General features: G+C 44.7%; 1 protein-coding gene across 2 annotated transcripts in view; it reads left to right on the forward strand.

Annotated features, from left to right (window-relative positions):
* Window positions 1–13,539: 13,539 nt before the first annotated feature.
* The window catches only part of LMAN1 (lectin, mannose binding 1), a 34,200-nt gene continuing 31,613 nt past the window's right edge, over window positions 13,540–16,126 (forward strand). For both annotated transcript variants that reach the window (XM_039230519.1, XM_039230520.1), the window contains exon 1: window positions 13,540–13,824. In XM_039230519.1, the coding sequence (XP_039086450.1) occupies window positions 13,587–13,824 (238 nt within the window). In that variant the 5' untranslated portion in view covers window positions 13,540–13,586. The remainder of the gene's footprint in view (window positions 13,825–16,126) is intronic.

Raw genomic sequence — 16,126 nt, forward strand, 5'->3', positions numbered from 1 at the left:
TTTGGTAGCATTACTTACCATTTATTCGTGGTTTGGTTTTTTTCTTAGTTTAATTTTGATCAAAATATTTATTAAATATATTGTATGTGCCAACAGAAATATCACCGTCTTGGGGCGCCTGGGTGGCTTAGTCGGTTGAGCGTCCGACTTTCGCTTAGGTCATGATCTCGCGGTTCGTGGGTTCGAGCCCCGCGTCGGGCTCTGTGCTGACTGCCAGCTCGGAGCCTGGAGCCTGTTTCAGTCTGTGACTCCCTCTCTCTCTGACCCTCCCCTGCTCACGCTGTCTCTCTCTCTCCTAGAAATAAATAAAAACATTAAAAAAAAAAAATTACACCACAATATGATCTATGTTAACAAATTAAAATTTAAAAAAAAAAAAAAAAAAAAAAAAAAGAAATATCACCGTCTTATCAAACCCGAGGAAGCAATGGATGGGGGTGGAGGAAATAACTGTCAGTGGCTGCTCAGAACCAGACACCATTCATCTCCCGATAAAAGGACACATTCCTCACTGCCTATGAACTACTCTTGCCCCGCATTCCAGCGAGACTGGGTGTGCTTCTGGCTCAGCGTTCTTAAAGATGACCTTTGTGTGGGCCTCAGCAGTTCTCGCTGTGTTGCAATAAACCCGTACGTGGTCCTCCAGCATCTCCTGGCCCTCCTCCAATCTCCTCATCTCAGACCCCCAGAGCAATGCATGTAACATATGTATTTAGGCGTGTCTCTCCCCTGGTCTAACAGGCCAGTGCCTGCCGTAGGTTGAATTGTATCTCCCCCACCTACAATGAAAGATGTGCTCTGGTCCTACCCCCCAGGACCTCTGAATGTGACCTCATTTGGAAACAGGGTCTTTTCAGATGTAATCAAGTTAAAATTAGGTCATCCTGGATTGGGGTGGACTTGGTTTTAAGTTTATTTTATTAAAAAGAATTTTTTTTTAACATTTATGTTTGAGAGAGAGAGAGAGACAGAGCATGAGCAGGGGAGGGGTAGAGAGGGAGACAGAGAATCTGAAGCAGGCTCCAGGCTCTGAGCTGTCAGCACAGAGCCCAATGCGGGGCTCAAACTCATGAACCACGAGACCATGACCTGAGCCACAGTTGGAGATTTAACCCGCCAAGCCACCCAGGCGCCCCTAAGTTTATTTATTTATTTTGAAAGCAACAGAGAGGGTGTGAGTGGGGGAGGGGCAAAGAAAGAAGGAGAATCTCAAGCAGGCTCCACTCCGTCAGCACAGAGCCCATGCGGGGCTCAAACTCACGAAACCATGAGATCATGACCTGAGTGCAAATTAAGAGTAGGATGCTCAACCGGCTGAGCCCCCTAGGCGCCCCAGGGTGAACTTTAATCAATGACTAGTGCCTTATAAAAAGAATCAAATTTAGACACAGAAACGCATAGAGAAGTTGGCCATGTGAACAGAGACTAAAACTGGAGTGATATAACCACAAGCCAAGAAATGCCAAAAAATCACTGGCAACCACCAGAGGCAGGGAGGAATGGCTTTCCTGCTCTTCCGCAGGGATGACTCGCTCACACCCTGTGCCAGCTGCGCCACACCGATCACAACTCCTCCCGGACGCTAGGTCTTGCACACCTCTGACCTCTGTGCATATTGTCACCTCTGGCTACAACCACTGTCACCCCTCTCCCATCTACTCAGGTGTCCCCTGGTCTTGGAACCCTCCCATTTTCCTCCTGGACAAAAACTAAAGTCCTTCCGGGACCCCAGAGCACTTTGTGCCCACCTCTTCCTTTACGGAAGGCAGGCAGGCAGCACTGTGGTTGATTTCCTACCAGATGTGAGCTCACAGCAGAGGGAACATCTAACCCTCTCCACGATCCCGGTGCCCTGCTGAGTAGAGGTAATTGGCAGCTAATGGGATCGAGTGACTCTAGGGTTCCAAGCATTGCTCCGAGTCTTTTCCATGTATTGACTCAGTTCATTCTCACAGCTCTGAACCAGGACCCCCGTTTTACAGCTGAGAAAACAGAGGCATAGAAGTTTAAGTGACTTGCCCAATATCACACACAATAAATGGCGGTGGTATGACTCAAGACCACTCTAGACCCAGAGCTCTCATGCTCTACTGCCCCTCAGGACATGGAGCAGTGGTACGTGGCCAGGAGACTGGACAAGGATGGAGAACAAATAAGTGAACGGATTTGCGAAACTTCTCTTCACAGGTGTTCCTAATCTAAGTCTAACCAGTGTCTGGTTCTCTTACGCTTCCCACGCTACCAGCCCCAGAGCTGGAAACACAATATGAACATGTGTCTGAGTGATACTGAACACAATGGCAATAGAACCAGATGGTTTCTATGTGATCTGTAGTTTACCCACCCCATACATGAATCCAGTTACCAAAACTGAGTTTCTGTCCCCAGAGCTCCCTCTGGCTGTGACTTCTAACTCCCCGATGTTTTGTTTTGTTTTACCTCTTGTACCTATTTTCAGTTCCTTTGCTTGACCTTGTTGAACTACTTTCGACCCGATTCAGATCTAATTTAGGCAAGAACATTCTAATTTTAGCTTCCAGCAAGTTACTACTAGGTCTAGTAGCTTCCAGCAAGTTACTACTAGGTCTAGTAGCTTGATGTTTTCTCAAAGCAATGTATGTGCCTTTTAACGTTTTACTATCCTGGGGCACCTAGGTGGCTCGGTCAGATAAGCGTCAGACTCTTGATTTTGGCTCAGGTTATGATCTCACAGTTTGTGAGTTCAAGCCCAGCATCTGGCTCTGGACTGACAGTATGGAGCCTGTGTGAGATTCTCTGTCTCTCTCTCTCCCTTGCTCTTTGCCCTGCCCCCATTTGTTTGTTCTCTCTCTCTCTGTCTCAAAATAAATAAATAAACTTAAAAAAATAAAGTTTTACTGTTCTGGCCATTAATAAAATGTTACAAAATCAAAACACAGTTCAGCAACCACGCGCTACACCCACAAGTGGCCCTTGAGGAAATACAATCTAATGTGTCTTCCACTCTCATTCTTTACAGTCCTTTTTAAAAAAATTATGGTACAATACATAAAACATACAACTTACGATTAGCAACAGTACATTTACAGTGTTGTATGACCATCACCACTATCTAGTTCCTGAACACTGTCACCACTTCTAGCAGGAAATCCTACACCCATTAAGCATTTGCTCTCCATCCTCCCACCCCCACTCCCCACCCCCGGCCCCGGCCCCTGATAACCACCTGTCTGCTTTCTGTCCCCGTAGATTTGCCTATTTTGAATACTTCATATAAATGGAATCATATAGTACATGACCTATGGTGCCTGGCTTTTTTCACTTAGCATGCATAACATTTTCAAGAGTCAGTTGTATTATAGCCCATATCAGTTCTTCACCCCTTTCATAGCTGGATAATATCCCGTTGTATGGATAAACCACCTTTTGTTTGTGTTTCATCAATCAACGGACATTTGAGTTGTTTCCACCTTTGGGCTATTATAAGTGTCATTACCAACATCTATCGACAAGTTTTTCTTTGAACACCTGTTTGTAATTCTTTCGGGTGTGCATACTCAGGAGTGGAACTGCCCGGTCATATGCTGGCTTATGTTTGAGTTATCAAGCGGTAGCCAAACTGGTTTCCATAACGACCGCACCATTTCACATTCCCACCGGCAATGTCCTACCATTCCTACGTCTCTACAACCTCACCAACACTTCCCCCCCCCGCCGTTGTTTTTTTTTAATTATAACCATCTTAGTAGGTGTGCCTTAGGGTCTTTTAAAAGCACAAATATGATCATAGCAGTGCTTCTCAAAGTTTTACGTACATGTGCAGCACCTGGTGGTCTTGTTAAAATATAGACTGTGGGGGCACCTGGGTGGCTTGGTTGAGCGTCAGGTCATGACCTCATGGTTCATGAGATAGAGCCCTGCCCTGTCATTGCAGAGCCGGCTTGGGATTCTCTCTCCCTCTCTTTGCCCCTCCCCCACTGGCGCATGCACGCGCACATGTGCATGCACAGACGGCGCCCACACGCAGTGCGCACGCACTTTTTCAAAATAAATAAACAGAACTTTTAAATATAGATAAATGATAGATAGATAGGTTCCAATTCCCTTGGTCTGGGGTGGGATCTGAGATCTGCGTTTCCAACAAACTTCCACATGATACTGGTGCTATTGGTCCATGAGATTCATTTACTGGCGAAGATCACAGAGGAAGATTACAGTAGCCCCTTGCTGGAAACACTTCAGTAGCTTCCTGCAGCAATTTGAAAAAGATTCAAATTCCACACCATGTTCAGGAAGCCCTTGTAATCTTCCAGCAACTTCTCCTACCCTTTTCCAACTTCTGACCATATCCCAGTCATTCTTGGTTTCCCTTCTGCTCCTTGAACAAGCCACAGCTTTCCTGCCCCATGGACTTTACGCGTTCTGTCCCTTATGCCTGGGACACTCTGTCCCCTGATCCTCACTTAGCTGCCTCCCTTCGTCCTCTGATTAAATGTCTCCCAGCGGCAAGGCCTTCCCACAGCGCTCACCTGCTCACCCAATCCCGGGGATCGCTCTCAATCCCTTTCTGTTTTTGGTATTGTTGTTGTGGATGGGGTTTGGGGCATTTATCAATATCACAATTTGAGATTTCCTTTTTAAAAAGTCTGTTGATAGTTTGATTGTGCATCTCCTGTTATGAGCATGTAACACTGAGACCAGGGCCTCCTCTGCCTGGCTCATTTTTCTATTCCTGCTTGGAGCAGGGCTCAGCACACAGACAACTATAAATGCTAATTAAATGAGTTAATGAGTTGATGGCAGGTTTTAGGCCCTTGTTGTGGTTTTTAGATGTGGCCATGCATATCCGAAATTGAACTCAGAGGTTATAAATCATGACCGTAATTATAGGCACAGAGCACCTATCTGCATGCTTCCAGACCATTTATGGCTTCAGTTTATTTCTACCTCCCAAAGGGCTCATTGTTTCTGCTCTCAAATATTCTTCCCTCCCCAGTGCTTCCCAAATACAGAATGGAAAATATAATGCCCCCTTACCTCGGACCATCCCATTTGGCAGGGTGAACATTCCCCCTGAAAATGTCCTCTGCCTCCATTAGGAGATTTCTCCAGCTCCATCTAATAAGCCAGCATGTCTTCCTCATTTGAATGTCTCCACTGAGCAATGAAGTGTTTTCCATTTCCCTCAGCAGAGCTGGTATCCTGTCTTCTCTTTTGCCTTTGGGCCTAAAGACTCTGAAATTCTTTGGACCTTCTTTGGGGCCCCGCCTCTCATGGAGCTATCTTACTTGGGTCTCCACTGTCCAGAGCATAGGTTTCCTTTTGTCTTTCTCGTTTTTTGATCAACACTGGGCATTCCTTCCTTTGTCATGAGAACAGTTTCTTTTTTTTTTTTTTTTATTTCTAGGAGAGAGAGAGACAGCGTGAGCAGGGGAGGGTCAGAGAGAGAGGGAGTCACAGACCGAAAGAGGCTCCAGGCTCTGAGCTGGCAGTCAGCACAGAGCCCGACGCGGGGCTCGAACCCACGAACCACGAGATCATGACCTAAGCGAAAGTCGGACGCTTAACCGACTAAGCCACCCAGGCGCCCCGAGAACAGTTTCTTAAATGAAGACACAACCTTCGCAAATCCCATCAGCCTTTATATCTCTGTTTCATGGAATCTTAGGACTGGTTCCCTCAGACTGTGATATGAGTCCTTGTCCGATTTAGCTTCATGTTAAACTGAACTGTCTCCTTCCATTTCTTGTCATGTCAACCTGATAAGTTTTGGATCACTTTCTTCTCTCATGTACCCAAATCTGTCCTGATGGTGGCATTTGCTCAAAAACGTGATGCCACACACACATCATCCTAGACAGATTGTCCTGGTTAAGGAAGCTGGACGGAGTCAATCTGCCAAAACATCTTCCTTGCCCTTCACCCGTTTCTTCCTTAACCCAGAATTTCATCACCATTGCTTTTCATCTGTGCCTTGATTTAGTGATTATGAGCTAATTATTTTCAATGCCAGTGTTTCCTAAAAGCCTTTCCTCACGTGCTGTGCTTCAGTCCACCACGCCATTGGCCTTCACGATAAATCACCCTTCTCGTTACTACCTCTCTTTCTCATTACTGAATATCTGAGAATGTACAGCATCCCATGTCCATCCAGGTGGACTTATCTCAGAGTTTATGGCACATTTCTGGTTTCCTCACCTGGTTCTTTCACTGGTCTGTGGGACACCATATCTTATTTGTGCTTAGAGCATAAATCTCCAACATCCAAGACAGTGCCCAGCTCACAACTGGTTCTCAGTAAATGTTTATAGAATACCGACTACACCATGACCCACAAGCAAAAGGACCCAACAGCAAGGCAGGCGAGGCTGCTCGGGAATGCTCACACAGGACATACAGTTGAGAATGAAAAGCATTTCAGTAAGCTTTTAAAGGAGGGATGTGAACAAGCGTTTGTGGGGTTATAGAAAGCTTTATGGAGTTCATGTGAGACCCAGCGTTGGCCACTGGGGAAAAAGACTCCTGAAGGAGTCAGCCGGGTGCTTGAGGTCTCCACCCTGTCCCACTTAGGTTTCCTTATGGGACTGCCTGTGCGTCCCCACTTTACGGCAGTATTTCCTCATTAGGTCCTGGCCACCCTCCCCTTCCAACTCTACCAACCTGGTCAGAAATCCTCTTATGGTGATTATCTGTGCAACCTTATCTTATTTTTTAGCCCAGCGTGAGATATCAAAGCCTCTGATGGACAATGCCACCTTTGTCTTCTCTTCCAAAGGTCCCTTGGGCCAATCTCCCAGCCTTGGTGTGGTTATTGAGGCTGCCCCTCTGGAGAAACTAGGCTGTGGGGTAATTAGGTCATAGGAAGCACTGAAACTGGAGGATTCAGCCAGAGACGAGGCTAAAATTCATAAATAAAGATTGGCGTAGCTTGAATTCAAGAGAAGCTAATTTTAGATCCATAGGCTTGATCTAGCAGAATAGTGACAATTCTATCCTTTCTCTAAATGTTTGGCCTGTGATGGCTTCTGAAACATTTATTTTCTATCATTGAATCATTCAATAACAATATAATTGTTATTTCTATTTCCCCGGCTCAAACGGGTCTGGGAGCCAGTTACCATTCCCAGTTCATTAACCGACTGGCCTTTGCATTAACAGCCCCTCCACCGGGGGTTGCCTTGGAGACAAAGCTTCCTGTGGGTAATCCAAGATTATCTAGCTCTTTATCCTGCATGTGACCCTTAATTACTTGCTAAATTAGAATGGTTTTCTGAAAATCACAAGCGGAGGTTAATATGTTCTTCCAGAGCTGGTCAAGCCAAGATGACACTGAATTCACAGGGAATTCAAGTTACATGATCCCTGAAGGCGTCTCTTTGAGCAAGAAGATGAACTCTCCCCCTGGGAGGCACTACCCCCCCTATAAAGCCCCTGTCACTCACTGTTCCTCCGCCTGCTTTTCTAGTTGTGGTTTAATCTTCTCAGGACAATTCACTATGTCAATATTGAGCAGACTCATTCTGGTGCAGGATCCTGCATCCATTTGTCTTTGATAACTAACTGCTTCAAATGTAAGCACATATTTTTACCATAATTGCAGGGTTCTACTCTATGCATTTAATCTGTGCAATTACCAAGTTTCATGTACCAATTTGGGACAAGCAACGGAACGGAAGAAACTATTTTAAAAAACAGAGAGTAAACTTTGGCGGGAAAAAATGGGGCACTCGCATGCCCTCCCTTACATTATGTAGTCCTCAAAGGGAGATCAGTGGAAGGAGGGACCATTAGAATGCACCTAATAAGATGCCTCTTCAGATGGTTTTTGGAAGCAAAATATAAGAAAAATCAGGTATTGAATGAGAATGATCATGACAGCATACACTTAGGATTACTAGGTGTTTATTCATCTAGACTACAATGAAACCATTGGCTGTAGTTCTAGAAGTTTAACTTCTAGAAAAGGAACTGTCTTAAAACTTTAAATATTATAAATAGTTCTCCACATAAAAGTAACAAACTAGAAATAGTAGAGACCCTGGGATCTCACAGATATCTGTCCAGGAAGGGCTTAGGAAACTGTACGGAATTGAAGGTGTTAGAAATAAACACCATTTGTGATTGGACACTTAATGTTCATTCAGACTTTTAAAAGAGTTGTTGGCAAATTGCTAAAATCCTATTCAATTAGAATGCTCAACTCATGACACATAAAGCCTTGTGTGTTCATGATTATGTTTCTCAGCTGTGTACCACCTTTAAGAATATTTAAGAATCTGTTGTGTATAAGGCAATCAGAAGCCCTCATTTTGTCCACCTGAAGTGGTCAAAGGAGAAATTAGTAGAGAAGTTCTATGAAAATCATTTTATTACATTTGATCATAGTTTAATCATGGTGTGTGTGAAACATTCAGATATTGATTTTGTCTATGGTACGCTCAGATTAGCCATTGGAGTGAACTGCTTTTAGAGAGAAGTCTGGGGGCGCCTGGGTGGCTTAGTCGGTTAAGCATCCGACTTTCGCTTAGGTCATGATCTCGCGGTTCGTGGGTTCAAGGCCCGCATCGGGCTCTGTGCTGACTGCCAGCTCAGAGCCTGGAGCCTGTTTCAGAGACTGTGACTCCCTCTCTCTCTGACCCTCCCCTGCTCACGCTCTCTCTCTCTCTCTCCTAGAAATAAAAAAAAAAAAAAAAAAAAGTCTGGTAAATCTTGGAGTGGTGATTAATGGCAACAAACTGAGATTTTCTTTGACTTGATGGTGTTTTAAAGTCATTTTGGGGCGCCTGGGTGGCTTAGTCGGTTAAGCGTCTGACTTTCGCTTAGGTCATGATCTCGCGGTTTGTGGGTTCGAGCCCCGCGTCGGGCTCTGTGCTGACTGCCAGCTCAGAGCCTGGAGCCTGCTTCAGAGTCTGTGATTCCCTCTCTCTCTGACCCTCCCCTGCTCACGCTGTCTCACTCTCTCTCCTAGAAATAAATAAAACATTAAAAAAAAATAAAAATAAAAATAAAGTCATTTTGTTCAGCATTTCCAAAAGTGTGTTCCACAAGATGGAAGTCCTTCAGTATGTTAACAAGTGTTGTGCAAAAAGGCTCCTATAATCAAATAACTTTGAGAAATGTGCGAAAACAAAATCAACTGGGTCTCACCACTAGAGGATTTCTATGTGCCCTTAACACTTTAATGTGCATATGAACATTCATGTCTCCTACACTTAATTATAAAACTCTTATCTTCATTGTATATCCTCACAGTATCCCATAGCATCTCTTGGCACCAGGGAGTTTTAAGGAGCACATTCTGGGAAAAACCTTTTTGTTTCTCTTGCTCTGCTTTGGCAAATGGGTGCAGATACAACTGATAAAAAGATGGACCACTCAAACATTCCATTATCACATTCTCCTCTAAAAAGATATCCTAATTAAAAGCCGTCCTGAGAAGGATTTCAGCCAACTGCTTATGGCCTTGCCCTAGCGGTTACACACTGGCCTTGCGGAGGCAATAATGACTCCACGAGGCGATCCAAAGAGGAGAGCAACTGTTCAATGTAGAGACTAGATCCGACTCTGTGTTCATCTTCCTTAGAAATCTTACATCTTGTATCCCTGTTGATTAAAAGGAACTGATTATTTGAACTATGGTATAATATTGAAAACTCTTTGTTCTTATAACCAGTTATCATGCCCTCCTAGATCATACTTTCATCTTGCATCCTTAATAATCTATAAGATCTAGGACATTATCATGTTTTTGCTTAAACATGTGTAGGAGATGCTGCTCATTGTCTTCTGGTCTTTCATTTCAACCTTCTTTCTAAACAGAACCCCAGCTTTGGTCTGATATCCACCCCTCCCACACATAGCCCACCTCCCATGGCTCAGGGGAGCTGACTCCATCCCCAGTTCCTGAGGTAGACCATGATTTATCTAAGCCAGTTATTCTCAAAGTACGGACCCCAAACAAGCAGCATTTAGGCCCCATCCTTGACCTACTAAACTGTGAATGTTGGGGGCAGAGCTCCACAGGTAATTCTGAATCACAGTAAGAGTTGAGGGCCACTGTTCTTAATCAAATCTAATAATCCTATACTCTTTATCAGTGATTGATTCAGTGCGTGGTCTTCCCTTGGTTAATGTCAAGGTTCCAAAGATCGGTATAGAATCTGAGTTGAATAAAGAACAGAAGTTTCATTCCAATTTTGGAAGGGATATTTTTTTTCTTTCTCTCTCCCATGGAATATGATGAAGAAACTGCCATCTTAGAAGTTGGGGAGAAGCCCAAGGACAAAGTCAATACAAAGTAGAGCCAAGCAACTTTCAAAGATGCACAGCAGAGCCATGTAACTTCCTGCACCCAGTCCTACCTCTAACTTACAGTTCTGTGAGATGATGGTTTTCCTTATGGTTTCGGCCACTTTCAACTGAGTTATGTTTGTTTCTGTAGCCCAAAGCATCTCGTGTAGTACGATATATTCTAGGGGCACCTGGATGGCTCAGTCAGTAGAGCGTGTGACTCTTGATCTCAGGGTTGTAAGCTTGAGCCCCATGTTGGTTGTATAGGCTGTTTAAAAATAAAATCTTAAAAAAATGCACATGTATAATAATTTTCCCATTGTTTAAGATTAAGTCTGAATTCTCTGTTGAGGTTGTATGCTTATTACCTTGCCTCTAGGATAGTGGAGTACCCAGTTACGCTTAACGTGAATACAAATGAACACATGCATGAATGAATGAATGATCACACACTGAAGGATCAAGCAGATAATATCATGTTCATTACTCTTATCAAGTATGATTGATTTAAAGTCATTATGAGGCCCCCAAAGTAGTTAAGCCATTCATGCAAATAATGAATTGTCATGTAGTCTTAGTTTTAACACTATATTTGCTGCAACTTAGTGAAATTTTTTCCAGCCAGCTTAGGTGAAAATGAGGGTCTATTATAAGGTTACTGAAGGGTCTTATGGACCATAGAAGACCTTTTTTTGTTTATGAACCATAGACTTTTATCCCTGACGCCAGCCAACAAGAATGAGTGTCACTGGTAAGGGGAATGTAGATGGATTTAAAAAAATTGAAATTAACCAACAATTATGAAAGAAAAAAAAAACCACATTGATCTGCAAGGCTACCTCAGTGCGTGGAAAGACCAGGAAGAAAAGACAGTCCCAATCTGCTCCTAGTCTTTTTACTCATTTAAGAGCAAAGCATCACCATAGGTTTTAAGTTTATTTTATGTTTGAGAGAGAAAGAGAGGCAGAGGGAGCAAGTGGGAGGTGGGGGAGAGAGAGAGAGAGAGAATCGCAGGCGGCAGGCTCTGCACTATCAGCACAGAGCCCCTTGTAGGGCTCAAATTCACAAACCATGAGATCATGACCTGAGACAGAATCAAGAGTCAGACACTTAACCAATGGAGCCACCCAGGAGCCCCTACAATCACCATAGGTTTTATAAATGGGATAGTCCTGTCAATCTTCTGGCATCCAAGATACTTTAGAACTAAGAGGCATACAATTAGACACTGCTCTTACCAGGAAAGAGTTACAAGGAATCAGTTACCAAAGTGAGTTCATTTCTCAGCATTGTGCTGGGCTCTGTAGGCTGGGGAAGGACTTCCATAATTTATATCCCCCTTTTGACTTAAAAATTGAAGCTTCAGTTTTGGAAATTTCCTCAGATATTGGAGAATAGTAGGAAATCCCTTCTTGTTATATTTAACAAAACTTATATATATATTTTTTTAAAAACTTATGATATTGACCTTAATGTAAAACATCAACCTATTGTAAACAAGCCTTCCCATTCATGACTGATTTATAATTGGTGAAACTCAAAGAAGGGCTTTTCACATGTTCAACATGTTATTTTAGGAAAGACATAGTTTGAGAAAGAGGTCTATTTTCTATTAATGAAACAGCTAGGGTAAGAACTTGATGTTAAATGAAAATATTGGGTTCGTTCCCTCCTAAATGAGTGAATGTACGTTTATCACCTGAAAAGTGCCTGATACATAGTACATGTGAGCTATGATATCAGTTAGGATTGCAGGTAATAAAACCTGGAAATCATAGCTTAAACGAGTGAGAGTCTTAGCTCAGAAGACAGAAGTCTGGATGGCAGACTTGGTCTGCCAGGGAGCTCAGGACAATCATTAAAGATAGGGGACCCCCTGGCTTCTCTTGCCATCATCTTTAGTGGCCACAAGATGGCTGCTGCTCTCTGGACATTGCATGCACATTCCAAGCAGGAAGCACAAACAGGGAAAAGGAATCCCTTCATCTAGTGAGGTTTTACCTTTTTACTTGGTAAGTGAGAGTCCCTCCTCAGACATTTCTACCTACCTTTCATTAGACGCCCCGCAGGTTGGAGAAATGGAGTATTTCAGCTGGGTATATTGCCACCCTGAACAAAATGGCATTGCGTTAATCAGGACAGAAGAAGGAACAGATAGTGTGCAGGTATTTAGTAATATCCACCCAGGCTATCATTACTTCAACTGAAAGGCAAGCCTAAGGAAATACAAGGTGGAGGGTGTGTCGAGATGGGATCAGGGGAGAAACAGGTAGTCTTACCTTTTGAAGTTATTCAGTCAAGTTCTCCTGCCTCTTGTTTCTATTGCCCTACTCCCGTCTCACGCCACAAACAAGTAACTTCATCTAGTTGTTCTCTTTCAACAAGAACCTTTCAGTTTTTTCTCCTTTAAGACCATTACAGACACTTCCTACTTTTATTTTTTTAATTTTTTTTAATACATTTTCTTTTTTTTTTAATGTTTTATTTCTTTCTAGGAGAGAGAGAGACAGCGTGAGCAGGAGAGGGTCAGAGAGAGAGGGAGTCACAGACTGAAACAGGCTCCAGGCTCTGAGCCGGCAGTCAGCACAGAGCCCGACGCGGGGCTCGAACCCACGAACCGCGAGATCATGACCTAAGCGAAAGTCGGACGCTTAACCGACTAAGCCACTCAGGCGCCCCTAGACACTTCCTACTTTTAATGGCAATATCCAAACTCCCTAAGGTAATATTCATGGTTCCTGTTTAAAATGCCCCAACACAGATTGATGGACCTCAGTGGGCTGGGACCATCATATTAGTAACTATGCTTTGTTTCTGGAAGGACTTGTTTTTGCAAAGTCCACCTAATGAAAACCAGCTACTGAACACTTGGTATCACATCAAAAAAATGACTTGATGATACTGGAACGGCTTCTTGTAGGCAGGGAGGACAACAGGTGTTAGGGCTCGCGAGTTCCATCTCTAACCTGTGTTGCGAGGCAGGAGAAAGCTTCTTGCAGGGTAGCGTGTGGGGTGTTCCCCCAACACTCCGCGTCGCGTGGGAAAGTAACGTTGGAGACCCTTTGCCGACCGGGAGAAGACCAGGGGCGCGTAGACAGCCCCGCCCCAGGCCCCGCCCCAGGCCCCGCCCCCTCCCGCGGGGCCCCGCCCACAGATGCTCCGAGTCTCGCTGCCGCCGGGCTAGCGGAGGCCGGGGGCGGGGCTCACCCTTGCCCTCTGGGTCCCTCGGGCTCCGCCAATCAGCGATCGCCCTGTTGGCCGTCTGCAGCTCCCGCGCCCCTCCTCCTCCCGCCGGCCTCCGCTTCCCAGAATCCAAGATGGCGGGATCCAGGCAGAGGGGTCCCCAGGCCAGAGTTCGGCCTCTTTTCTGCGCCCTGCTGCTGTCGCTTAGTCGTTTCGCCGGGGGCGACGGCATGGGAGGCGACCCCGCGGCCGCTGGTGCGGCGGGCACCGCAGCCGCATCGCCACACCGCCGTTTCGAGTACAAATACAGCTTCAAGGGGCCGCACCTGGTGCAGAGCGACGGGACAGTGCCCTTCTGGGCCCACGCGGGGAGTAAGCCGGGAAGGAGGGCGGGGGGCCGGGGTCCCCTCCTCGCCTTGCGTCTCCTCCTCTTCACCCTTTCCCCGCTGCACTCCACTGGCGCGGCGGGCCCTTCTCAGCAGCCCCTCCTGCAGGTCGGCTCTGGTCCGCAGGGCTCTCTTCGCCTGCCCCCTAACTCTCCCCCCAACCCCCTTCTGCCACCCCTCGTCTTCCTGTCCTCTCTTCTTTGACGTCGTCCGCTCTTTCCGTTCGGTGTGGAGGTGTTTTGTTACTTTCCTACGCTTACAGGCACTCAGACTGTCTTCTGAGCATCACCTTTCACCATGCCACGTCTCGCCGGGACCGTCCTGCGGCCCCACCCCCGGCCGTCCCATCCCGAGACCTGCTCAGGCAGCTTCCCCTCCCTCCTTTCCCGCTGGGCCTGGGCCTCCCCTGCGGTCTTTTCTCCGGTGCCAGCAATGGTTAATGCTCCAGGTTGTACCCCGGAGCCACTGACGCCTCCGGGGAGGGCATGTGTTCGTTTTAGAGTAGGTCTTAAGTTTGTTTGGGGTTATTTTGTTTTCTGTTTTTTTGTTTTTTATGTCTGAGGACGTTACGTTATTGGAACACCTTGAATTTGCCTCCTGGTGACTTGGTGCGGTCTTTGATCTTTTCTCTCATACCAGGTAGCAAGAGTCACACTCGTCCCTGTGGTAAAAGGGATATATATGTTTTGGTATGGATTGTTTCTGCACGTGACACTGGAGGATAACATAGATACAGCCTTTTAAAAGTTATTCTTAGCTTTTTTGAAAATTGGAAGTAATCCGTGCTCCGAGTTTTACTCACGCTGGCTGTTTGTCACTGTTAGTAGATAAGAGAGCCTTGCTACACATTTACATATGTGAAAGGAAACGTATTTGTACCTTCTGTTGCTGATGTGTCACTGCTGACTAAGGAACCAGCCGTAACACTTGGCATGCTGTGAGCTCTGTCCAGTGACCATCAGACGTACCCTTTGAACCAAGGGGCAGATGCCTTGATATGGGGTGAGCAGTCTGGCATTTTGAGTTCCTTCTTTATGTGTCATTAAACAATTATTTATATAAGGTTTGTATACATCGTTTTAGATTGTCCAGTGCTTGAGATAAAATACCCCACTTCTAGAGCGTAATCACTGAATTAGAAACACGTTTAGTAAAAACCATTTCACTGAAATGAATGTATAATTCAAAGGTATAAAATTTCAGTTTGACTTGATGACCAAGTCATGAAGTATTTGAAGTAGAGTGCAATAATTTTGTTACTCCACAGGCATTTACTGTGTGCCCGCTCGTCAAGGGTATATTGGTGGGCTTTTGTGATCGAGGTAATATTGTTTTTAGTACATAAAGTTGATGCAGGTGCACCAAACACAAGTTTTTGTTTGATTCAGAACGATGGTAAAGTTTTCAGTAGTGGTGATGAATTTGTTCCCACGTTTTTACTTCCACCTCTCTCCCTTGTTCTGTCTTTTCACACTTAACACCACATCCATCAGCCAATTAGGACTGTTAATCAATCGCTTCTCAGCCTTTTGGCTAAGATCAAGTGTAGGAATGTTAATCAACTACCCAAACTAGTTACCTTGACTTTCTCTACAGAGCCTATCCCTAACCATACTTGTCTGCTGCAGAAATGTCATAGAGAGTACCTGGGTGATTTAAGTTGATGACTAGACTGAATTCGAAATAAATGGATTCAGGTTTTAGTCATGATTTTTTTCTACATCCTGAATCGGGGAGTCCCTGCTGTGAATACTTGCTTTCATGATCACTGTAATTTTTACAGTCTCACTGTCTTCTTAACTCCATTGATCATTTTTTTCCCCTTTTCATTTTACCCGGAGAGCCATTACTTAATGCAGTTTTTTCAAATAGAGAAATTTAAGATTTAGTTTAAACATGGCCCATTACATTCATCCTCAAATGAAGACCAAATCGATAGTGTTTCTTTTTTGAACTCTAATGTCCTTTTGTACTGTTAGTACACATCCTCCGTTCGTAAGGGCACAAAAATTATCACAATAATTTGTAACCCTTTGTAGCTCTCAGAGCTCTTTCCCTTCATTCTCTGAGCTGATCGTTTGTAAGCAAGGCAGGTGTTAGCTGCTTCATAGATGAAAAAACTGCTGCTCAGAAAGGTTAAGGTTCTTGGAAAAGGTTACATAGGCAGTGTCAGTAGATCAGAGCACAAACCAAGGCCAAGGTCTTCTGATACTGTGTCCAGTACTCTATCCCTGATCCCTGTCCCACCCATTAAGCATTTGAAAGTCATAGTAACTGATCTTACTAAA

This window comes from Hyaena hyaena, unplaced genomic scaffold, assembly GCF_003009895.1.
Source record: "Hyaena hyaena isolate Hyena2069 unplaced genomic scaffold, ASM300989v1 scaffold_47, whole genome shotgun sequence".
NCBI classification, from domain to species: domain Eukaryota; kingdom Metazoa; phylum Chordata; class Mammalia; order Carnivora; family Hyaenidae; genus Hyaena; species Hyaena hyaena.